The 25,958-nt window shown below is 42.4% G+C and overlaps 1 protein-coding gene across 1 annotated transcript in view; it reads left to right on the top strand.

Moving 5' to 3' along the window:
• The window catches only part of RPAP2 (RNA polymerase II associated protein 2), a 138,126-nt gene extending 112,483 nt beyond the window's left edge, over positions 1 to 25,643 (top strand). The window contains exon 13 of the mRNA XM_009247636.4: positions 24,995 to 25,643. Within this exon, the coding sequence (XP_009245911.2) occupies position 24,995 (1 nt within the window). The 3' untranslated portion in view covers positions 24,996 to 25,643. The remainder of the gene's footprint in view (positions 1 to 24,994) is intronic.
• The last annotated feature ends 315 nt before the right edge of the window (positions 25,644 to 25,958 follow it).

Below are 25,958 nucleotides of genomic sequence, written 5' to 3'. Positions count from 1 at the left end.
GCTTCTTCTTCAGTGTGTGCTGGTGGTGGGGAGGGGAACAACCAACATCTATATATATTTATACATTTACCAGGAAATGTGTTTAAATTGTTTTCCAATCAGGTTTTACCACAAGCAGGGAGTTCCACACCTAATGAGTAGGCCAAACCCAGCCCATTGTCAACAGAGAAAAGTACATCTCAAACATAAAAGATTTCAAATCAAAATGGATATTAGAAGAGCATGATTCTTGACATTGTTGAGCAGCCGGAGTTGTCTCCAGCAGCTGACAGTGTGAGTAGTAGTTGTTTTGAGGCTGACTTTATCCTGGATACCTTAGGAGCAAGGCAACGAAGGCTTCCAAGGAAGGAAAGCATCTCTTTATGGCCTGCAACTGCTATACATTCAGACCTTTGGAAATCCCTGGTATGGCTGCTGACCACCGAGAGCCCATCCCTGAGTTTGCCCACAAGGCAGCAGCCCTGCCTCAACCTGTCTGTTGCTCTGGGGCCACAGTTTGGGTCTTCTCTAAGACAACTTGAACCTAGAGATCTGTATGGACCCCTCACATCCAGATGTTACCTGTTACTTTCTTTTTTTCTTTTTCTTTTTTTTTTTTTTTTGAGACAGGGTCTTTCTTTGTCACCCAGGCTGGGGTCCAGTAGCACAATCATAGCTCACTGCAACCTTGAGCTTCTGGGCTCAAGCAATCCTCCTGCCTCAGCCTCCCAAGTAGCTGAGACTACAGGCATGCACCACCATGCCCAGCTGATTTTTAAATTTTCTGTAGACAGGGTTTCACCATGTTACCCAGGCTGGTCTCGAACTCCTCATCTCAAGAGATCCTGCCGCCTCGGCCTCCCAAAGTTCTGAGATTACAGGCGTGAACCACTGTGTCCAGCCCAGGCATTACATTTTGTAGTCTTCAGTCAGTGTCCAAAATATAAGCCTTCTCATTTGTTCTTTCTCACATTCTCATCACCACACTGCTCTGTGTCCTCTCCCAAACACCAGCTGCTCCCTTTCCCTTTCCCTGCAAGGCTTTCCTCTATGTACACTGGATCCTCATTCCATGGCAAATCAATCCTCTTCGTCCTTCATCTTCTCACAGAATGCTCTCTCCTCATGTTGGCCTCCCTAAGGCCTGGTCATCCCCCAGTCACAGGTGTGACTATCAGCTATCTTCAGGATGGCTTTTTATTCTGCTACACCTGTGTATCTACCTGGGTCAGCAGATTAGGCCCACAGGTAAGGTCAGTGTTCTCACACTCCTGTGCTCCTCTAGACCATTACTCTCCTCCCCCAGGGAACTGCCTTGGGGATCACACCATCTGGCTACACCAGCTTCCCTGTATTTTGTGTCTCCTGCCATATTCCTGCAGTCCAGTGTGCAGTGGGAGGACCCTCCCAGGCCATGCCTTACCCTCCTTATATTGAGTGACCCTCATCTCCCTTCCGTATCCATCACCCACTGCCACAGCCACACTATCTGGTTTTTAATCCCTCTGAGATCGCTAGTCCCTTGATCCCTCCTCCTTCTCCCAGCTTATCATCCCCCAAACAGCATTCTCTCCTTTCCAACATGGCTTAAACTATTCTCTCATCCACACCCTCCATGCCTGGTACTGATATTCTGCTCCCCCCAACCCCCTGCACCATGTCCCGTTTGCCTTCTCCTTTCTGTACTGGTAGCTAAGAAGAGCTACAGAAGAAAATCACATGCCTCTACCACCCCACAAATGTGCCTGCACAGAGGCTGCTGACTACCAACCCTAGTATGTCTATTACCACCACCTTAGAATCTTGATTTGGAATAAAAATATTTCCCAGCATCCCTTAGAGCAAAACATGGCCACATCACTCAGCTCTGGTCAGTAAGATGTGAGTAAAATTATTATGTGGCAGCTTCTAGGAAATTTCTTTAAAATATACCCGGAATGTACCCTTCATCTCATCTTCCTCTCCTCCATCCTTCTTGGAACATGGATATGATGGCTGGAATTCATCCTGGACCATAAGGATAAGGGTCACACCTGACGGATGGCAGAATGGAAAGCTAGAAGCAGTCTGGGTCCCGCAGAACTGTAGAACCTGTATTGCCTACAATAGGCTTTCTTTTATATGAGAAAGAAAGAAATGTCATTCTGTTTAATCCACTGTTTTTAGGTCACTGTTACTCACAGCTTCTCACAATGGAATTGACTTCTACTAACACAATGCCCTACACACACAGTCAATTCTTCTGCTTTTCCTTGATCTGCTTCCTTTCCTGACCCACTCAGGCTCTAGGGCAAGACAGTGTCTCACAGTTTTCAACACACTCAACTGCCACCCCTTCCCTAATCTCACCAAGTGACCTTCCAGTCTTTAGTTAGGTGGCTAGATACAAGATAAACATTTTAAAATTCATAACCTTTCTCTATTCCAGCAGCAAGCACTAGCAAAGGAAATGGGGAAAGCCAAAATTATAACACATTTAGAGATCTATTTAATACAAAGACACTGAAACCTAAATGAAGAATATGTATTAGAAGATATAAAACAATATCTGGGTAATAGAAAGCTATGGCATTTTCTTGGAGAAGACCTACTAGCTTAAAAAATGTCAGTTTGGGCCAGGCATGGTGCCTCATGCCTATAATCCCAGCACCTTGGAAGGCTGAGGCAGGCAGATTGGTTGAGTCCAGGAGTTCAAGACTAGCCTGGGCAACGTGGTGAAACCTCATCTCTATGAAAAGTACAAAAATTAGCTGGGTGTGCGGTGGCATGCACCTGTAGTCCCAGCAGCTCAGGAGGCTGAGGTGAGAGGATCACTTGAGCCTGGAAGGTTGAGCTGTGATCATGCACTGCACTCTAATCTGGGCACCAGAGTGAGACCGTGTCTCACAAAAAAAAAGTCAGTTTCCTCAAAATGTGCGTGTGTGTGTGTGTGTGTGTGTGTGTGTATGATTAGTTCCAATTAGAATCCCAACAATGTTTTTAATAGAATTTTATGAAGATCCCTGAAAAGAATAAATGACTGAAAATACTAAGAAAATTATTTAAAAAGAACAGTAAAAGGGACTTGCCTTACCAGAACATATTATCAAGTCAAACGGAAATAGAGAAATAGATCAGTAAAATAAAATAGAAAATCCACAATCAATAGAAGTATTTATGAAAAGTTACCACGATGCATGTGAAAGTCTAATTTGGTAGGAAAGAAAGTTACTTTTTTTATGGTGTACAATGTGATCTTTTGATATCTGTATACATTGTGAGATGGCAAAATCAAGCTAATTAACAACCCATTACTTCACATACTTATCATTTGTTTTTGTAATAAGAATATTAAAATATACAGTCTTAGTAATTTTCAAGAATACAGGCCATGGCTGGGTGCGGTGGCTCACACTTGTAATCCCAGCACTTTGGGAGGCCGAGTCAGGAGGATTGCTTGAGTCAAGGAGTTAGAGACCAGCCTGGGCAACTCAGCAAGACCCTGTCTCTAGTTAAAATAAAATTTAAATTTAAAAAGACTCTATGGCCGGGTGCAGTGGCTCACGCCTGTAATCCCAGCACTTTGGGAGGCTGAGGCGGGTGGATCACCTGAGGTTAGGAGTTCAAGACCAGCCTGACCAATACGGTGAAACCCTGTCTCTACTAAAAATACAAAAATTAGCTGGGTGTGGTGGCAGGCACCTGTAGTCCCAGCTACTCCGAAGGCTGAGACAGGAAAATTGCTTGAACCCGGGAGGCAGAGGTTGCAGTGAGCTGAGACTGTACCATTGCACTCCAGCCTGGGTGACAAAGCGAGACTCCGTTTCAAAAAAATAAATAAATAAATAAATAAGACATTTATCATTCAGAAAATAAGGAAAAAAAAAGAATACAGGCCAAGCTTAGTGGCTCATGCCTGTAATCCCAACACTTTGAAAAGCCGAGGTGAGAGGGTCACTTGAGCCCAAGAGTTTGAGACCAGCCTAGGCAATATAGTGAGACTTTGTCTCTACTAAAAATGAAAAGAAATAGCCAGGAGTGGTGGCACATACCTGTGGTCCTAGCTACTCGGGAGGCTGAGGTGGGAAGATCATTTGAGCCCAAGAGGTCAAGGCTGCAGTGAGCTGTGTTCATGTCACTGCACTCCAGCCTGGGTGCCATAGCGAGACCGTGTCTTCAAAAAAAATACTAAAAGAATACAATACATTCTTGGAAGGCTGAGTCAGGAGGATCACTTGAACCCAGAAGTTTTAAGACTGCAGTGAGCAATCATATCATGCCACTGCACTCTAGCCCAAGCAACTAAGCAAGACCCCATTTCAAAAAAAAAAAAATAGATAAGTGTGATCCAACATGTATATTAGCATGACCCCAAAACCGTGTGTGTGTGTGTGTGTGTGTGTGTGTGTTAGGACTTGAAGAAGTCTTCCATGAATAAGTAGCACCCTTCTTCCTTGCCCAAGGGTCTGAAAAAGTTGAGAGTAAACAACCAGAACTGGAGAGCCAGGTCACAGTCAAGCTGAGACCTGAAAGTGAGAAAGGAGTTAACAGGAAAAGAGGGATAGAAGACATTCTGGGCAGAGGGAACAAAGGTACAAAGCTTGGAGGTAAGAGATAATATAATACATGCAAGAACTGCTAGGATTTCAGTATGCCTAGTGCACAGAGTGATAAGAGATGACAAGAGAACATGCTGAATGGGTGAGCAGAGAGCAGACAAGGATTGTGAGCTCTTTGGTGATGATATGGAATTTATATCTCCTAGGCAGTTTAGCACAAGCTTCAGATAAACAGACCTGGGATTGAGTTCAAATCCCAACACTGTCCCTCAATGATTTTGGACAACCTCTCTGAGCTTCAGTTTTTTTAATGTCTAATTCTATAATCTATAAAATACAGCTATTAATAGCTCTTTTTCAGAGTTGTTGAAGGGTTATACAACAGGGTATATGTATGGTCTCTGACATATAGATAGTCTGGATAAAAAGTAACTGTTATTATTACTATCAGTGCTTCTCTCAGGCCTGGCATCCCTGCCCTCAAAAACCAAACAATACCTAAGTAGTATCAGTAAACATCTGTGGACTGAAGGGCTGGCATCCCCTGTGAATCAGCCTTGCCCCTGTACATAGTTCCATACTCCAGCAACTCCTTAGCCCCTGACCCCAGTTCTGCAGTGTCCTCCTCAATTTCACAGTGCTCACAACTGCCAAGAAATACCCAAAGCATACGTATCAAAAGACTGGGACCCCAGGCTGTTGGGCCTGCAGAGATGGCAGACTCTGCCCCATATGTGTACTCTGGCTGGCAGTCCTGAAAAGACACAGCAACCAGGGCTCGGGAGAGACCAAGAGACCAAGGAGGACACAGCTGCCTGAAGAAGATTAGGGAAAGCTTGGCTGAGTGAGACATCCCAAAGGTGGTTTTTGTTGGCCTCCTCCAGAACCTAGGAGACTAACTCTTAGTGGTATATATTCTGGGATCTTAGCACCTCTTTCAGGGCATTTGGAAGTGAAAAGGATCACCATGTCTGAAGATCTGGATGTCAAATCTGTCACTATCTATCTCCCCAGAGGCTGAAGGCCTTTAGGTGTCTCTATTCAGAAGCTGCTGGACACAGACCTTTTTCAGGCGTCCCTAAAGGGTCTAGGGAATTGGTAGGCGTTGACCACATTATACCTGCCTGATCATCAGTGTGCACAGTGCATAAAAACTTGTACATGGAGGCCAGGTGCAGTGGCTCACACCTGTAATCCCAGCACTTTGGGAGGCCAAGCAGGGCAGATCACTTGAGGTCAGGAGTTTGAGACCAGCCTGGCCCACATGGTTAAACCTCATCTCTACTAAAAATGCAAAAATTAGCTGGGTGTGGTGGCGCATACCTGTAATCTCAGCTACTCGGGAGGCTGAGGCAGGAGAATCACTTGAATCCGGGAGCTGGAGGTTGCAGTGAGCCAAGATTGTGCCACCACTCCAGCCTGGGCAACAGAGACTGTGTCTCAAAACAAAAAAAAAAAAAAAAAAAAAGAACTTGTACGTGGAACTCTCACAGAAATAGGCTTGAACCTCAGCTCTGCTATTCCATATTTGACTTTGGGCAAGGTACTTCACATCCTCATCTTCAGTTTTCTCATCTGTAAACTGGGGATGGCAATGCTGAGAATTAAATAAGAAAAAATATGCATAGTGCAGTTGAAAGCGGTGGCTCATGCCTATAATCCTAGCACTTTGTGAGGCCAAGGCAGGTGGATCACTTGAGGTCAGGAGTTCAAGACCAGCCTGGCCAACATGGTGAAACCTCGTCTCTACTAAAAATACAAAAATTAGCCAGGCATGGTGGCATGTGTCTGTAATCCCAACTACTTGGGAGGCTGAGGCAGAAGAATAACTTGAACCCAGGAAGCGGAGGTTTCAGTGAGCCGAGATCACGGGCCACTGTGCTCCAGCCCACACAACAGAGTGAGATTCCATCTCAAAAAGAAAATATATATATGTGTGTGTGTGTGTGTATACACACACACACATATGTGCAAAGTGCTAAATATGAACATTCTTCATAAATATTAGTTCTTTTCCTTCCTTTGTTACTATCAGGCTTTTTTCCTTACTCTTGGGTTCTTTCTCCTATTCTTTGGCACCCATCCATCTTGTCTCCTGTTCTTGCTGTGTACTGACTGTCAGGAAGCTTCATAGTGCTGTCCTCTTGGATTAACTTCCTCCCAAACCAAGGCACTTGCACTTCAGAAGACTTGGCAGTAAAAAGAGCCATAATCATTCAGTCATGCAAACTGAGCACTCTATGCTAGGTCTTACGCTAAGCGAAGGAAACACCAAGGAAAATAAGGCAGTCTGTTCCTCATGAAGCTCCACCCCAGTGAGAGACACCAGCACAAAAGAGCTCATAATAACGCTGTGTAAGAATGCGTGACTTTGGCAAAGAAGGACCTACCTGTTGGGTGTGGGAGCCTCTAGGAGGAAGCAACACACAAGATGAGTCTTAAAGGATGAGTAGATACTGGCTAGAGGAGGGAAGGTGAGGGGAAGCATGAGAAAAATCAAGGAGGAGACCTAGAGCCTGGCATGTGCAAAGAAACATGGGCAGTTCTGTATTGCTGGAAAATAAAGTGGCACATAGCCTATAGTAGATGGCCAATTAATATTTGTTTGGGTAAACATAGAAAGAGACTGATGGACAATACAGCAAACTGTTCAATACTATGAAGTTGAGAACAGGAGGGAAGGGAATCCTTCAGTTTTCACATTATGCACTACCATGTTGTTTGAAATTGTTACAAGCACGTATCAATTTTATAATTTAAAAATACACTTTTGGCCTGGTGCGGTGGCTCATGCCTATAATCCCAGCACTTTGGGAGGCCGAGGCAGGTGGATCACCTGAGGTCAGGAGTTCAAGATCAGCCTGGCCAACATGGTGAAAACCCGTCTCTACTTAAAATACAAAAGATAGCCAGGCGTGGTGACAGGCACCTGTAATCCCAGCTGCTCGGAAGGCTGAGGCAGGAGAATTGCTTGAACCCAGGAGGCAGAGGTTGCAGTGAGCTGAGATCGCATGATTGCACTCCAGCCTGGGTGACAGAGTGAGACTCCACCTCAAAAAAAAAAAAAAACTTTTTTGAAAATGATAAAAAGTTAACTTTGGCTGCAATGTGTAGAACAAGTTGGAGTTGGGGTTAAGTCTGAAGCAGGGCAACTCAGTTATAAGTCTACTGTAGATGATGAAGGAGTCTTTCTTTTTTTTTTTGTATTTTTAGTACAGATGGGGTTTCACCATGTTGGCCAGGCTGGTCTCAAACTCCTGACCTCGTGTTCCACCCTCCTCAGTCTCCCAAAGTGCTGGGATTACAGGTGTGAGCCACTGCACCTGGCTGATGAAGGAGTCTTAAACCAGAGAAGTAGCTATGGGGGTCCGGAGAAGGAAAAGTCAAGAGCTTCAAGATTGTACAGCTGTGTAGGTGGTGGTACCTTTACTGAGACAGAGACCATGAGGGAAAACAGGTCTGGGTTAGGAGGGGAGGAGAGGTAGAGACAATAAGAGTAGTTTTGTCCATGTAGGAGCTGTGGTGCTCATGGGATACCCAGCTGGTAACTTGACTATATGAGTCTGATGTTTAAAAAGAGACAAGAAGTGCTGGGCACGGTGGCTCATTCCTGTAATCCCAGCACTTTGGGAGGCCGAGGTGGGTGGATCACAAGGTCAGGAGATGGAGACCATCCTGGCTAACATGGTGAAACCCCGTCTCTACTAAAAATACAAAATTAGCTGGGCATGGTGGCGCATGCCTGTAATCCCAGCTACTCGGAAGGCTGAGACAGGAGGTCGCTTGAACCCGGGAGATGGAGGTTGCGGTGAGCCGAGATCATGCCATTGCACTTCAGCCTGGGTGATAGAGCAAGACTCCGTCTCAAAAAAAAAAAAAAAAAAAAAAATAGCTGGGCATGGTGGCACACGCCCGTAGTCCCAGCTACTAAGGAGGCTGAGGCGGGAGAATCGCTTGAACCAGGGAAGCTGAGGTTGCAGTGCCACTGCACTCCAGCCTGGGCGACAGAGCCAGACTCTGTTACCAAAAAAAAAAAAGAGAGAGAGAGAGACAAGAAGAAAATGTAAATTTGAGACATACCAGCATGTAAATCATTAAAACCAAGAGGACAGATGATACCACACAGGAAAAATATGGCAAAGAAGAAAAAGAGAGGGTCTGGGATGGACACCAGCCTTTAAAATCAGGCAGAAGAGGCCAGGCGCAGTGGTTCATGCCTGTAATCCCAGCACTTTGGGAGGCCGAGGCGAGTGGATCACCTTAGGTCAGGAGTTCTAGACCAGCCTGACCAACATAGTGAAACCCGTCTCTACTAAAAACACAAAAATTAGCTGGGCATGGTGGCATGCACCTGTAGTCCCAGCTACTCGGGTGGCTGAGGCAGGAGAATTGCTTGAACCCAGGAGGCGGAGGTTGCAGTGAGCTGAGATCACACCATTGCACTCCAGCCTGGACGACAGAGTGAGACTCTCTCAAAAAAAAAAGAAAAGAAAAGAAAAATCAGGCGGAAGAAGAATCCATGGTGACAGAGGAAGAACAGCCAGAGGAGTAGGAAGAAAACCAAGAGGTTATGCTTCCTTGGAGGAAAAATGGTTTGGAAGAGGGAATAGATACCAGTGTCAAATACTTCTAAGAAGTCAAGGAAGATGAGGTCTCAAAGTGACCTTGACATGTCCATCAAGACCTCTAGGTTTCCTGGGAGTGTCACTCAGAATAATCCTAGGTAGGAAGGGCAGATACTGGAGCTTCCATCCTGCTAATGACTGTGTGAGCTGACTTTTGCCTTTTCCTTTCTTATCCCAATACTGCAGGACCCAAACCTTATCACTACACTTAGTCTGGCTTTGTACATTCTGAGTTCTAGAAAGTCTCAAATGGAAAGGGCTGCGAACCACCCTCGGGCATCCTGAAAAAGGCGCCAATCCTGGCACATCCTTAACTTTCTTTTTGACCCTGAGTAAGCCATAGTTCCTCTGTTGGCCTGTTTTCCCATTAGTAACTAAAAGGGTCAGAGGGAATCATATTTAAGGGCCCCCTCCCAATCCTCATATTCCATGATCCAATAAACCCCATGAAGAGACAGCCTAGCTTTTTCTGAGCAGGGAGCATTTTAAGATCTGGCTTTGGCCGGGTGCAGTGGCTCACTCCTGTAATCCCAGCACTTTGGGAGTCTGAGGCCAGCAGATCACGAGGTCAGATGGACACCATTCTGGCCAACATGATGAAACCCCATCTCTACTAAAATACAAAAAGTTAGCTGGGCGTGGTAGTGCACGCCTGTAGTCCCAGCTACTCAGGAGGCTGAGGCAGGGGAATCATTTGAACCCAGAAGGCAGAGATTGCAGTGAGCCGAGATTGTGCCACTGTACTCCAGCCTGGCGACAGAGTGAGACTCCGTCTCAAAAAAAAAAGATCTGGTTTCCTGGCTGATGCCTATAATCCCAACACTTCGGGAGGCTGAGGCAGAAGGATTGCTTGAGTCCAGTAGTTCAAGATAGGCCTGGACAACATAGTGAGACCCTGTCTCCACAAAATTAAAATCAAAAACTTAGCTGTGCATGGTGGCACATGTTTGTAGTCCCAGCTACTCGGGAGACTGAGGCAGGAGATTTGCTTGAGCTTAGGAGATTGAGGCTGCAGTGAGACATGATGGCCCCACTGTACTCAAGCCCGGGCGACACAGTGAGAAGCTGTCTCAAAAAAAAAATTAAAATTAAATTAAATTTTAAAAATCTGGCTTTCTGATGTAAAAGCTTGCTCAGAGATCACAGGCTGTGGTTTCCCTTTTTTTTTTTTTTTTTTTTTGAGATGGAGTTTCGCTCTTGTTGCCCAGGCAGGAGTGCAGTGGTGCAGTCTTGGCTCACTGCAACCTCTGCCTCCCGGGTTCAAGCAGTTCTCCTGCCTCAGCCTCCTGAGTAGCTGGGATTACAGGCATGCGCCACCACATCCAGCTAATTTTGTATTTTTAGTAGGGATGGGGTTTCTCCATGTTGGTCAGGCTGGTCTCGAACTCCTGACCTCAGGTGATCTGCCTGCCTCAAGCCTCCCAAAGTGCTGGGATTACAGGCATGAGCCACCGTGCCCAGCCAAAAGCACATCTCTTCTAATTGCTGCCACAGAACAGAAAGGAAGCTTTTCTTTCCAAAAAATGTTTATTCTCCAGTTGCCTAAGGAGAAACAGAGCAGGTCAAAACGGAACAGGTCAAAACTCCCATGCTAATCAGTAGTGGGATTTCACCTATGAATGGGCACTAATGGGCACGGCACTCCAGCCTGGGCAACACAGCAAGAACCTGTTTAGAAACGTTTTTTTTTTTTTTCATTAAAAAAAGATTTAGTATGTTTTCTTCTCACTTGCTGTAATTGGAGGAACCTATTCTTGGAGGTAGGATGAGGTCAGTCCCATCCAAACCTATGGCTCAACGGAAGACAGTGAACAGGTCCCCAGAGGAAGATCAGGATATAATTTGACCAAAGGGTGGAAGATGTTTACTACAGGTCTCTACTAGACAGCAAGCACCATGCTACATTCTGGAGACATAATGTTCAAAGACACAATTCCTTCCTTCCAGGAGTTCACAGAACAGTGATGAGGAAACAGTTATAATACAGCACAAGGAGAAAAGCATGAACCTGAGAACACACAGGAGTTCCTCCTGCTCAGCCACTCCAGTGGGGTGAAGGGCCATAAAAGAGTGAAAGTGGGGGGTTGTCATGGAACTTCCCAAAAGAGGTAAATCTTTTAAACTTTTTTTAACATTATTTTTTACACACAGCCTCCCATAGGAGAAGGGAGTGAAACCTTGAAGGATAAGTAAAGCTTTATCAAGTGTAGATGGAAGAAGGGATTTCTAAGCACAGAGCACATCAGCAAAAGCATAAACATCTCAAGAAAATGGGAGTAGCTGAAAATGACTGGACCATAAAGTACATGCAAGAGCCAAGGAGAAGAGGAAGCAGTCAGGAGAGAGTGGTGACACACGAGGCTGGAGAGGTGGGCAGACCTCAAAATCTGCCGTGCTGACATTTATGCCAAGATTTAAGTGGCATTGACATAAACTCGACAGTTGAAGATCTGGGTAGGGTAAAGCATGAGGAAAACGTCAGGCAAAAAAACAGGGAACCAGAAAAAAGCCTGAAAAGGTGTTACCATAGACGTGGAAGGACCAAGTAAAACAGAAGGAAAAACATTTAAAAGGGAAAGATAGGAAGTGGCAGTTGCTGCAAAGAGATTAGGGAGGCTGATTCCTGAGAAGACTTGTGATTAGTAATTAATATTGACCTTGACCTCTGACAGAATGATTTCAGTGACAGTGAAAGGGTTACGTTTGCTTGGAATTTAGTGAATGGGATTTAAAGTTGAAGTGACGACAGTAGGCTACTCTTTCAAAATATTTATGTTTTGCAAAAGCTATGTATCCAAATACTTAAAAGATGCACTCAGTAATTCCCCTTCAGAAATTTATATTAAAGAAATAATCAGAAATATGTGCAAAGATGTATCACAAAGGTTGTACTGTTACCAATTATAGCAAATAATTGAGAATAACCTTGTGGTTATGGTTTAAAATGGCTAAATAAATTATAATGCACCCATATAATGAAAAGTTTAATGCCATGATTAAAAAATAATGTGGATAATGTGGTAGAATACTTACTGGTACAGTAGAAGTGTCAGATTACAAAATATAACATCCAGAATACTCTCAATGTTGAAATAAATGAATATTATATATGCATAGAAATAAGATTTGAAGGATATAAACCAGAATGTGAACCTCAGTAGTTACCTCCAGAAGTGTGATTACAAGTGTTTGAAACATGTTTAGTTATTTGTACTTTCCATTTTTCTACTATAAATATATATTACTTTTGTAATGAAAAATACTAAGAGCTTGACAATAGAGAAAGGAGGAAGGAATTAGCTTTGAGGGAAACATGGTAGAGGCTTCTATAGTTCGAGGAAGATTTGAGCTTGTTTATGGGTCAAGGGAAAAGAGGGGAGAAATTGAAGCTATATGAGAGGAAATAATGGGAGAAGCCTGCCCTGGGCAGAGAAGAGGGGACCTGGGGACGAGGGCCCTGGGGAGATGAGGTGAGGATGGCAAAGAACCCAAAGGCAGCAGGAAAGAGAACTGTTCACGGATGCATGATCACCTGCCACTGTGTTGAGAGCAGGGAGGGGATTAAGGAGATGGAGGAGAGTGGAAAAGGTTTATAACAGCTGCTGTGAGGAATTAGGAAGTCAATTAGCAAGAAAAAAGGGGATTGCAGAAAGGCTCCAAGGGAGGGCCCAGCTGCCACTGAGGAGCAGGACTTGATTCCATTGCCAGTTAATTTACTAACTGCAGCTAAAGAGGAGCTATGTGGCCTGGATCCATCCAATGAATGTCCAAAAAATATCCAGAAAATGTGACTCAGAATAACTACAATCACTAAGGACTATACTCACATATTAACTAATTTAAGTGCTGCTTCCTTCTTCTGGTTTGGTCCCAGGCAGTTGTACATCTTCACTATAATTATTATTTTTAAAAATAAATAAGAGAGGTGAGCAAAGTTAGTAAAATGAAAAAGAATTTAAGAAAATGACATTTTATCAGCCAAAATGAAGAAGTGTCAAAACACCACTAACACATTCGACCAAAAGACAAAGCTGTTTTCAGGGCTGCTGGTGCTTGTTCACATCTAGATGAATGTTTGTAGAAGCCTTCCTAGTGTCTGATATAAACATTTGCTTTGCTTTGGCCTTACAGGTAGGTGATTACAAGGGATTCTAGTCACATAAATAATTGATACCCAGATTTTTCCAATCTGGCCAGTATAATCATTATAATTCACCTGGAAGGAAAAGTATGAAGAAATTCAGGATTGCTAGCAACCAAGCAGAATTCTCTTATAATGTAGTTTGTGCTTAAGGAAATCATTTCCTGGACTGAAGGAAAAGAGCTACCATCTGTTAAGCACCTACTATGTGCATGTTCTTTGTTCAGCCCTTTATGTTCACTATTTGTATGTAATCCTCACAACAGTTCTGCAAGGTAGATATAATTTTCCTCATTTTACAGATGACAGAAGCAGCTCAGAGGTGGTAAATGGTAAAAATGATAGTACCTGCCTCATAAAACTGTTTGTGTATTAAATGAGGTAACATCTGTAAAGCATTTAACACATAGCACTTAGCACATAGTATACTTAGCATAAGCATGAGCTGCAATAATGATTTAGCCATAATAATATACCAGCATTTATGATATTGTTTGACAAAATAAGGTGGATCCTCTTATCATCATCCTTACTTCACAACAAATGAAACTGGTTTACCCAAGGTTCCAGTAAGCTCTCTATAGTCAATATTTCAGTAATCACTTTCACTAGGATCTACTGGGCCTCCATCCTTCCCCCCTAGATTTGAATTTATGTTTTCTCTGTGTTCTCAATCAAATAATTTTGCAATCCCTTGAGCACTGGGGAGGAGGACAGCCCAGAAAAGCAGCTTAGTTAGGCTCCAGCCAGAATAAATTTGGCATAAAAAAAGTGCTGCATATAGGGAAAGGAAAATCTTTTCAGCAAATGGTGTCAGGGAAACTAGATGTCCCCAACCACAAGAATTAAGTTGGACTCTTACATTATATCATACACAAAAGTTAAATCAAAATGGATCAAAGACCTAAATATGAGACCAAAAACCATAAAACTCTTAGAAGAATATGGAGGGAAAAAGTTTCATGACATTGGATTTGGCAGAGTATACTTAGATACCAAAAGTACAGACAATGAAAGAAAAAATGGACTGCATCAAAATTAAACACTTTTGTGCATCAAAGGGCACTATCAACAGAGAAAAGGCAACCCACACAATGGGGAAAAATATTTGCAAATCATTTATCTGATAAGGGATTAATATCTGGAATATATAAATAACTCCTATAATTCAAGAACATAAACACCAAACAGCCCAATTAAAAAATGAGACAAAGACTTGAATAGATATTTCTCCAAAGAAGAGATACAAAGAGTTAATATGCACATGAAAAAATGCTAAACATCACTAATCACTAGGGAAATGCAAATCAAAACCACCATGAGGGCCGGGCGCGGTGGCTCACACCTGTAATCCCAGCACTTTGGGAGACCGAGGCGGGTGGATCATGAGGTCAGGAGTTCAAGACCAGCCTGGCCAACATAGTGAAACCCCGTCTCTACTAAAAATACAAAAATTAGCGGGGGGTTGTGGCATGTACCTGTAGTCCCAGCTACTCAGGAGGCGGAGGTTGCAGTGAGCCGACACCGCGCCATTGCACTCCAGCCTGGGTGACAGAGTGAGACTCTGTCTCAAAAAAAAAAAAGAAAGAAAAAAAAAACCTCAATGAGATACCACTTCACATCCATTAGGATAGCAATTATCAAAAATTGAAAATAGGTGGGGTACAGTGACTCACTTCTATAATCACAGCACTTTGGGAGGCTGAGGTGGGAGGACTGCTTGAGTCCAGGAGTTTGAGACCAGCCAGGGCAACATAGCGAGACCCCTGTTTCAATTCTTTAAAAAAAAAATGGAAATAACAAGTGGATATGGAGAAATTGGAACCCTTCTGCACTGCTGACAAAAATGTAAAATGGTGCACTTGCTATGGAAAACAGTATGATGGTTCTTCAAAATATTAACCATTGAATCAGCACATGATTCAGCTATTCCACTCTGGGTATTTTCAAAACAGAATTCAAATTAGGGACACAAACAGATATTTGTACACCAATGTTCATAGCGGCACTATTCACAACAGCCAAAAGGTAGAGATAACCCAAATGTCTACTGACAGATGAATGAATAAACAAAATGTAGTATACAGATATAATGGAATATTATTCAACCTTAAAAAGGAAGGAGACTCTGGTACATGTTACAACAGGGATGAACCTTAAAAACATAAGGCTAAGTAAAATAAGCAAGACATGGCTGGGCGCAGTGGCTCATACCTGTAATCCCAGCACTTTGGGAGGCCAAGGTAGGCAGACCACCTGAGGTCAGGGGTTCAAGACCAGCCTGGCCAACATGGTGGAACTCTGTATCTACTAAAAAATACAAAAAAAATTAGCTGGGTGTGGTGGCAGGTGCCTGTAATCACAGCTACTCGGTAGGCTGAGGCAGGAGGATCACTTGAACCCAGGAGGCAGAGGTTGCAGTGAGCCGAGATCGTGCCATTGCACTCCAGCCTGGGCAACAAGAGCGAAACTCCATCTCAAAAAAAAAAAAAAAAAAAAAAAAAGATAAAATAGGCAAGATACAAAAGGACAAATATTGTATGATTCCACTTATATGAGGTACTTAGAGACATAAGGTCAAATTCATAGAGACAGAAAGTAGAAGAGTGGTTGCCAGGGGCTGGGGGAGGGAATAATGGACAGTTATTGTTTATGGACATAGGGTTTCAGTTTGGGATGTTGAAAAGTTCTGGAGATGGATAGCCATGCTGGTTGCAACACAGTGTGAATGCACTTAATGCCACTGAATTGTACACTTAGATATAATTAAAATGGCAGGGCGTGGTGGTCACACCTGTAATCCCAGAACTTTGGGAGGCCGAGGTGGCAGATCACCTGAGGTCGGGAGTTCGAGACGAGACTGACCAGTATGGAGAAAAAAACCCGTCTCTACTAAAAATACAAAATTAGCTGGGCGTGATGGTGCATGCCTGTAATCCCAGCTACTCAGGAGGCTGAGGCAGGAGAATTGCTTGAACCCAGGAGATGGAGGTTGCAGTGAGCCGAGATCACGCCATTGCACTCCAGCCTGGGCAACAAGAGCGAAACTCCGTCTCAAAAAAAAAAAAAAAGAAGAAGAAATAATTAAAACGGTAAATTTTACATTGTATGTGTGTTTGTGTATATATGTATATGCGTATATACATATAATTTTTTTGTGTGATTCTTCTGCCTCAGCCTCCCAAGTAACTGGGACTACAGGCATGTGCCACCACAACCAGCTAATTTTGGTACTAATATTTTTAGTAGAGACGAGGTTTTGCCATTTTGGCCAGGCTGGTCTCGAACTCCTGGCCTCAAGTGATGCACCCGCCTCAGCCTCCTGAGGTGTTGGGATTACAGGCATGAGCCACCACACCCAGCTGGTGCATTGTGTATATTTTATCACAATTAAAAAATGTGGTAAAAAAAGTGCTGCAGATAAAACAAAAAAGACAAGAAAGGAGTTCATTTAAAGCTTCACAGCAATTATCTTTGGAGTGTGGATTACAGGCAACTTTGTTTTCTTCTTTATACTTTTTCTTATTTTCTACATTTTCTTTGATGAGCTTTTAAAATGAGGGGGAAAAAGTTTTGGGTTTTTTTTTTTCATATCAATTATATTTATTTGATCGTACAGCTTCTTCTTTCCTACCTCACCCCCCTTAAAAGTAGATTATGTATAAGCTATTTTAAAAGTAGATATGTATAAGCTATTTTACACACACATACACACACACACACAAACTTATTTTTAGAGCAGTTTTAGGATCACATCAAAATTGAGCACAAAGTAGAGAGATTTCTTATATGTCCCCTGCCCCACATGTGCACAGCCTCCAAGTTTTGGGTTTTTTTAACTGCTGTCTCTCCACCGGGATGACAATGGAAATGATGTCATCAAGCACCAATTTTTAAAATGCCAATAATGATTTTCTCCAGAACAAATATGGAGTTTATCTTAATATTATATGTTAAAACAGTTAAAAGTATTCTGAAGAGCAGAAAAGCAATTTTGATACTTTGGGTAAGATTGATTTGGAATTTTTTTTAAGATGATTGTTCACTGTACCAGCAATAAACTTTAAATTACATAATACATACTGAAGACATGATCCAGTCTCTCTTAATCAATTTAACAGACATTAGTTGAGCACCCAGGATGTGTCAGACCTGAGCCTCGGTGCACAGAAAACCCTTATCCTTTGAGCCTAAAATGTAAGAGGGTGGATCTTGACTGCTGAGAGTTCTCTCACTCTTCTATCACCACTTCCACCCCAGGGGTAACCATTGTTAATAAACTGAAGTATATGCTTCCAAATCATTTTGCAATGCACACCATATAAAAATACTCTTTTTACAAATATAGTTACAAAAATTACATTTTATGTTTTTAAATTTTTATTTTTTAATTTTTATTATTTATTTATTTATTATGTTAGTTTTATTTTTATTATTTTTTTATTATACTTTAAGTTCTAGGGTACATGTGCACAACGTGCAGGTTTGTTACATATGTATACATGTGCCATGTTGGTGTGCTGCACCCATTAACTTGTCATTTACATTAGATGTATCTCCTAATGCTATCCCTCCCCACTCCGCTGATCCCATGACAGGCCATGGTGTGTGATGTTCCCCACCCTGTGTCCCAGTGTTCTCATTGTTCAATTCCCACCTATGAGTGAGAACATGTGGTGTTTGGTTTTCTGTCCTTGCAATAGTTTGCTCAGAATGATGGTTTCCAGCTTCATCCATGTCCCTACAAAGGACGTGAACTCATCCTTTTTTATGGCTGCATAGTATTCCATGGTATATATGTGCCACATTTTCTTAATCCAGTCTGTCATTGTTAGACATTTGGGTTGGTTCCAAGTCTTTGCTATTGTGAATAGTGCCACAATAAACATATCTGTGCATGCGTCTTTATGGTAGCATGATTTATGATCCTTTGGGTATATACCCAGTAATGGGATGGCTGGGTCAAATGGTATTTCTAGTTCTAGATCCTTGAGGAATTGCCACACTGTCTTCCACGATGGTTGAACTAGTTTACAGTCCCACCAACAGTGTAAAAGCGTTCCTATTTCTCCACATCCTCTCCAGCACCTGTTGTTTCCTGACTTTTTAATGATCACTATTCTAACTGGTGTGAGATGGTATCTCATTGTGGTTTTGATTTGCATTTCTCTGATGACCAGTGATGATAAGCATTTTTTCATGTGTCTTTTGGCTGCATAAATGTCTTCTTTTGAGAAGTGTCTGTTTACATCCTTCGCCCACTTTTTGATGGGGCTGTTTGGTTTTTTCTTGTAAATTTGTTTAAGTTCTTTGTAGATTCTGGATATTAGTTCTTTGTCAGATGGGTAGATTGTAAAAATTTTTCTCCCATTCTGTAGGCTGCCTGTACACTCTGATGGTAGTTTCTATTGCTGTGCAGAAGCTCTTTAGTTTAATTAGATCCCATTTGTTAATTTTGGCTTTTGTTGCCATTGCTTTTGGTGTTTTAGACATGAAGTCCTTGCCCATGCCTATGTCCTGAATGGTATTGCCTAGGTTTTCTTCTAGGGTTTTTATGGTTTTAAGTCTAACATTTAAGTCTTTAATCCATCTTGAATTAATTTTTGTATAAGGTGAAAGGAAGGGATCCAGTTTCAGCTTTCTACATATGGCTAGCCAGTTTTCCCAGAACCATTGATTAAATAGGGAATCCTTCCCCATTTCTTGTTTTTGTCAAGTTTGTCAAAGATCAGGTGGTTGTAGATGTGTGGTATTATTTCTGAGGGCTCTGTTCTGTTCCATTGGTCTATATCTCTGTTTTGGTACCAGTACCATGCTGTTTTGGGTACTGTAGCCTTGTAGTATAGTTTGAAGTCAGGTAGTGTGATGCCTCCAGCTTTGTTCTTTTGGCTTAGGATTGTCTTGGCTATACAGGCTTTTTTGTTGTTGTTGTTCCATATGAACTTTAAAGTAGTTTTTTCCAATTCTGTGAAGAAAGTCAGTGCTAGCTTGATGGGGATGGCATTGAATCTATAAATTACCTTGGGCAGTATGGCCATTTTCACGATATTGATTCTTCCTATCCATGAGCATGGAATGTTCTTCCATTTGTTTGTGTCCTCTGTTATTTCGTTGAGCAGTGGTTTGTAGTTCTCCTTGAAGAGGTCCTTCACATCCCTTGTAAGTTGGATTCCTAGGAGTTTTATTCTCTTTGTAGCAATTGTGAATGGGAGTTCACTCATGATTTGGCTCTCTGTTTGTTACTGGTGTATAGGAATGCTTGTGATTTTTGTACATTGATTTTGTATCCTGAGACTTTGCTGAAGTTGCTTAACAGCTTAAGGAGATTTGGGGCTGAGACAATGGGGTTTTCTAAATATACAGTCATGTCATCTGCAAACAGGGACAATTTGACTTCCTCTTTTCCTAATGGAATACCCTTTATTTCTTTCTCCTGCCTGATTGCCCTGTCCAGAACTTCCAACACTATGTTGAACAGGAGTGGTGAGAGAGGGCATCCCTGTCTTGTGCCAGTTTTCAAAGGGAATGCTTCCAGCTTTTGCCTGTTCAGTATGCTATTGGCTGTGGGTTTGTCATAAATAGCTCTTATTATTTTGATATGTCCCATCAATACCTAGTTTATTGAGAGTTTTTAGCATGAAGGGCTGTTGAATTTTGTTGAAGGCCTTTTCTGCATCTATTAAGATAATTATGTGGTTTTTGTCTTTGGTTCTGTTTACATGATGGATTATGTTTATTGATTTGTGTATATTGAACCAGCCTTGCATCCCAGGGATGAAGCCAACTTGATCGTGGTGGATAAGCTTTTTGATGTGCTGCTGGATTCGGTTCGCCAAGTATTTTATTGAGGATTTTTGCGTCGATGTTCATCAGGGATATTGGTCTAAAATCCTCTTTTTTTGTGGTGTCTCTGCCAGGCTTTGGTATCAGGATGATGCTGGCCTCATAAAATGAGTTAGGGAAGATTCCCTCTTTTTCTATTGATTGGAATAATTTCAGAAGGAATGGTACCAGCTCCTCTTTGTACCTCTGGTAGAATTCAGCTGTGAATCTGTCTGGTCCTGGACTTTTTTTTTTGGTTGGTAGGCTATTAATTATTGCCTCAATTTCAAAGCCTGTTATTGGTCTATTCAGGGATTCAACTTCTTCCTGGTTTAGTCTTGGGAGGGTGTATGTGTCAAGGAATTTATCCATTTCTTCTAGATTTTCTAGTTGATTTGCGTAGAGGTGTTCATAGTATTCTCTGATGGTAGTTTGTATTTCTGTGGGATCGGTGGTGATATCCCCTTTATCTTTTTTTATTGCATCTATTTGATTCTTCTCTCTTTTCTTCTTTATTAGTCTTGCTTGAGGTCTATCAATTTTGTTGATCTTTTCAAAAAACCAGCTCCTGGATTCATTGATTTTTTTGAAGTGTTTTTTGTGTATCTATCTCCTTCAGTTCTGCTCTGATCTTAGTTATTTCTTGCCTTCTGCTAGCTTCTGAATGTGTTTGCTCTTGCTTCTCTAGTTCTTTTCATTGTGATGTTATGGTGTCAATTTTAGATCTTTCCTGCTTTCTCTTGTGGGCATTTAGTGCCATAAATTTCCCTCTACACACTGCTTTAATTGTGTCCCAGAGAGTCTGGTATGTTGTGTCTTTGTTCTCACTGGTTTCAGAGAACATCTTTATTTTTGCCTTCATTTCATAATGTACCCAGTAGTCATTCAGGAGCAGGTTGTTCAGTTTCCATGTAGTTGTGTGGTTTTGAGTGAGTTTCTTAATCCTGAGTTCTAAATTGATTGCACTGTGGTCTGATAGACAGTTTGTTGTGATTTCTGTTGTTTTACATTTGCTGAGGAGTGCTTTATTTCCAACTATGTGGTCAATTTTGGAATAAGTGCGATGTGGTGCTGAGAATAATGTATATTCTGTTTATTTGGGGTGGAGAGTTCTGTAGATGTCTATTAGGTCCGCTTGGTGCAGAGCTGAGTTCAATTCCTGGATATCCTTGTTAACTGTCTTGTTGATCTGTCTAATGTTGACAGTGGGGTGTTAAAATCTCCCATTATTATTGTGTGAGAGTCTAAGTCTCTTTGTAGGTCTCTAAGGACTTGCTTTATGAATCTGGGTGCTCCTTTATTGGGTGCATATATATTTAGGACAGTTAGCTCTTCTTGTTGAATTGATTCCTTTACCATTATGTAATGGCCTTGTCTCTTTTGATCTTTGTTGGTTTAAAGTCTGTTTTATCAGAGACTAGGATTGCAACCCCTGCTTTTTGTTTTGTTTTGTTTTCCATTTGCTTGGTAGATCTTCCTCCATCCCTTTATTTTGAGCCTATGTGTGTCTTTGCACATGAGATGGGTTTCCTGAATACAGCACACTGATGGGTCTTGACTCTTTATCCAATTTGCCAGTCTGTGTCTTTTAATTAGAGCATTTAGCTCATTTACATTTCAGGTTAATATTGTTACGTGTGAATTTGATCCTGTTATTATGATGTTAGCTGGTTATTTTGCTCATTAGTTGATGCAGTTTCTTCCTAGCCTCGATGGTGTTTACAATTTGGCATGTTTTTGCAGTGGCTCGTACTGGTTGTTCCTTTCCATGTTTAGTGCTTCCTTCAGGAGCTCTTGTAAGGCAGGCCTGGTGGTGACAAAATCTCTCAGCATTTGCTTGTGTGTAAAGTATTTTATTTCTTCTTCACTTATGAAGCTTAGTTTGGATGGATATGAAATTCTGGGTTGAAAATTCTTTTCTTTAAGAATGTTGAATATTGGCCCCCACTCTCTTCTGGCTTGTAGAGTTTCTGCCAAGAGATCAGCTGTTAGTCTGATGGGCTTCCCTTTGTGCGTAACTCGACCTTTCTCTCTGGCTGCCCTTAACATTTTCTCCTTCATTTCAACTTTGGTGAGTCTGACAATATGTGTCTTGGAGTTACTCTTCTCGAGGAGTATTTTTGTGACATTCTCTGTATTTCCTGAATTTGAATGTTGGCCTGCCTTGCTAGGTTGGGGGAGTTCTCCTGGATAATATCCTGAAGAGTGCTTTCCAACTTGGTTCCATTCTCCCCATCACTTTCAGGTACACCAACTGGACATAGATTTGGTCTTTTCACATAGTCCCCTATTTCTTGGAGGCTTTGTTCGTTTCTTTTTACTCTTTTTTCTCTAAACTTCTCTTCTCACTTCATTTCATTCATTTTATCTTCAATCACTGATACCCTTTCTTCCACTTGATCAAATCAGCTACTGAAGCTTGTGCATGCATCACGTAGTTCTTGTGCCATGGTTTTCGGCTCCATCAGGTCATGTAAGGTCTTCTGTACGCTGTTTATTCTATTTAGCCATTCGTCTAATCTTTTTTCAAGGTTTTTAGCTTCTTTGCAATGGGTTCAAACATACTCCTTTAGCTCAGAGAAGTTTGTTATTACCGATCATCTGAAGCCTTCTTCTCTCAACTCATCAAAGTCATTCTCCATCTAGCTTTGTTCCATTGCTGGCGAGGAGCTGCATTCCTTTGGAGGAGCAGGTGCTCTGATTTTTAGAATTGTCAGTTTTTCTGCTCTGGTTTCTCCCCATCTTTGTGGTTTTATCTACCTTTGGTCTTTGATGATGGTGACGTACAGATAGGGTTTTGGTGTGGATGTCCTTTCTGTTTGTTAGTTTTCCTTCTAACAGTCAGGACCCTTAGCTGCAGGTCTGTTGGAGTTTGCTGGAGGTCCACTCCAGACCCTGTTTGTCTTGGTATCACCAGTGGAGGCTGCAGAACAGCGAATATTGCAGAACGGCAAATGTTGCTGCCTGATCCTTCCTCTGGAAGCTTCTTCTCAGAGGGGCACCTGGCTGTATGAGGTATCAGTCGGCCCGTACTGGGAGGTGTCTCCCAGTTAGGCTACTTAGGGGTCAGGGACCCACTTGAGGAGGCAGTCTGTCTGTTCCCAGATCTCAAACTTCATGCTGGGAGAACCACTACTCTCTTCAAAGCTGTCAGACAGGGATGTTTAAGTCTGCAGAGGTTTCTGCTGCCTTTTGTTCAGCTATGCCCTGCCCCCAGAGGTGGAGTCTACAGAGGCAGGCAGGCCTCCTTGAGCTGTGGTGGGCTCCACCCAGTTGGAGCTTCCCGACCACTTTGTTTACCTACCGAAGCCTCAGCAATGGTGGACGCCCCTCCCCCAGCCTCGCTGCCACCTTGCAGTTTGATCTCAGACTGCTGTGCTAGCAGTAAGCAAGCCTCCCTGGGCGTGGGACCCTCCAAGACAGGCACGGGATATAATCTCCTGGTGTGCTGTTTGCTAAGACCATTGGAAAAGCACAGTATTAGGGTGGGAGTGTCCCGATTTTCCAGGTACCGTCTGTCACGGCTTCCCTTGGCTAGGAAAGGGAATTCCCCGACCCTTGCACTTCCTGGGTGAGGTGATGCCCCACCCTGCTTCAGCTCACACTCCATGGGCTGCACCCACTGTCCGACAAGCCCCAGTGAGATGAACCTGTTACCTCAGTTGGAAATGCAGAAATCACCCGTCTTCTGCGTCACTCATGCTGGGAGCTATAGACTGGGGCTGTTCCTGTTTGGCCACCTTCAATTTTTATTTATTTTTTCGAAACAGGATTTTGCTCTGTCACCCAGGCTGGAGTGCAGTAGTGTGATCATAGGTCACTGCAGCCTCAAACTCCTGGGTTCAAGGAATCCTCTTGCCTCAACTTCCCGAGTGGCTAGGACTACAAGCAAGCACCACCAGGCCAGGCTAATTTTTTGTATTTTTTTTTATTATTAATTTTTTTTTAGAGACAGGATCTTGCTATGTTGCCCAGGGTGGTTTCAAACTCCTGGCCTCAATCGATCGATCCCCCCGCCTCCCCCAAAGCTCTGGGATTACAGGCATGAACCACTGCACCTGGCTCAAAAATTACTTTTTAAATTCTACATTATGTTACTGACATCTTTCTATGTTACTACATAAAGACCTACCTTTTTGTTTTAACAGTTACAGAGTATTTCAAAGTGAGGGTATTCCATTATTATTTATTATTTAGTTAGGCATGTCCTTATTGATGGACATTTAAATTGCCTATAATATACAATAAAAGCACTTGAATATTTACCCTTGTAAGCACCTATGACTTTTATTTATTTATTTATTTATTTAAGGACCAGAGTCTTTCTCTGTCTCCCAGGCTAACGTGCAGTGGTGGCGTGATCATGGCTCACTGTAGCCTCATTCTCCCACCTCAGCCTCCCAAGTAGCTGAGACTACAGCCATGCACCCACTATATCTGGCTAATTTTTTGATTTTTTATAGAGATAAGGTCTCACTATGTTGCCCAGGTTGGCCTCTAGCACTTGGCCTCAAGTGACTCTCCTGCCTTGGCCTCTTGAAGTACTGGGATTATAGGTGTTAGCTACTGCAGACGGCCTTCTGTGACTATTTCTGAAGAACAAATATCTAGATGTGAAGTTGCTGGATCATGTCATACACTTTTAATTTATACTATTTAATTGTTTTTATAATCTATGTAGGCCATCTTAATCCATCTTGTAACATGGTGTAAACACATAGAGTGAGAACTTTACTTTCAAAAGACACAAGACAAAGAGGGAACTTTGTGTCTTTTCAGGAAGCCCACAGAACTGGAGGTAGGTCAGGAATGTTTAGTGAAGGCAGAGCAGATTAAGGGATTTTATTCTTTGTGCTCATCACTCTTCTTTGTACCTCTTTCTTGTTTAGATAACAGGAAACCATTTTGGACAACTGTTTATGGTTTGAACCAACAAATAAAGGAAAGACATTCTAACTGATGAAGCTGCTCAACAACAAAACCAGGAATCTTCTGAGACAGTGAGCTTCCCATCACTGGAATGGTTAAAGCTGAAGCCAAATGGCTTACAAGAGAGGCCACACATTGTGCTGGTTAAAAGCACAGACCCTGGAGCCAGGATGCCTGGATTTGAATCCTGATTCTGATATATAGCTGGGAAACCTTGGGCAAGTTTACTTGACATTTTTTATGCCTCAGTTTATTTATTATTGTTATTTTTTTCCAAGACGGAGTCTTGCTCTGTTGCCCAGAGCTGGAGTGCAATGGCACAATCTTGGCTCACTGCAACCTCCACCTCCCAGGTTCAAGTGATTCTCCTGCCTCAGCCTGCCAGGTAGCTGCGATTATAGGCGCAAACTACCATGCCTGGCTAATTTTTGTATTTTTAGTAGAGACGGGTTTCACTATGTTGGCCAGATTGGTCTCAAACTCCTGACCTCGTGATCTGCCCACTTCAGCCTCCCAAACTGCTGGGATTACAGGCATGAGCCACTGCACCCGGCCGTGCCTCAGTTTCTTCATCAGAAAATAGGAATAATAAAGTACCTACCTCATAGAGTTGTTACGTGTCACTTGTTCTCTCCATGATTAAATATACCTTTCAAAAGAAACAAGGAAGAAATTAGCTTTCTAAGATTATATACCTTGTAACAGTTTTTTGTTTTGTTTTGTTTTTTAATCCCCATAGAAGTTAAATCACCCAAAATGAGGTTGGGAGAGGGAAGACCCTGAGGATAAAAAACTGATCAGGAACTTTGGCTCTGAATCCCTCAGGCCTAGGTCCATTCCAGAGTTGTTAGGGGAGTAGCATCCTAATAAGGAAACTAATAAAACAAAAATGTATTTAAATACTTCTAGGAAATTCTCTGCAGG

The sequence above is a fragment of the Pongo abelii genome, chromosome 1, assembly GCF_028885655.2.
Source record: "Pongo abelii isolate AG06213 chromosome 1, NHGRI_mPonAbe1-v2.0_pri, whole genome shotgun sequence".
Classification (NCBI taxonomy): domain Eukaryota; kingdom Metazoa; phylum Chordata; class Mammalia; order Primates; family Hominidae; genus Pongo; species Pongo abelii.
The sequence above is the reverse complement of the archived record's forward strand: the minus strand, read 5'-3'. Positions and strand labels throughout refer to the sequence as shown.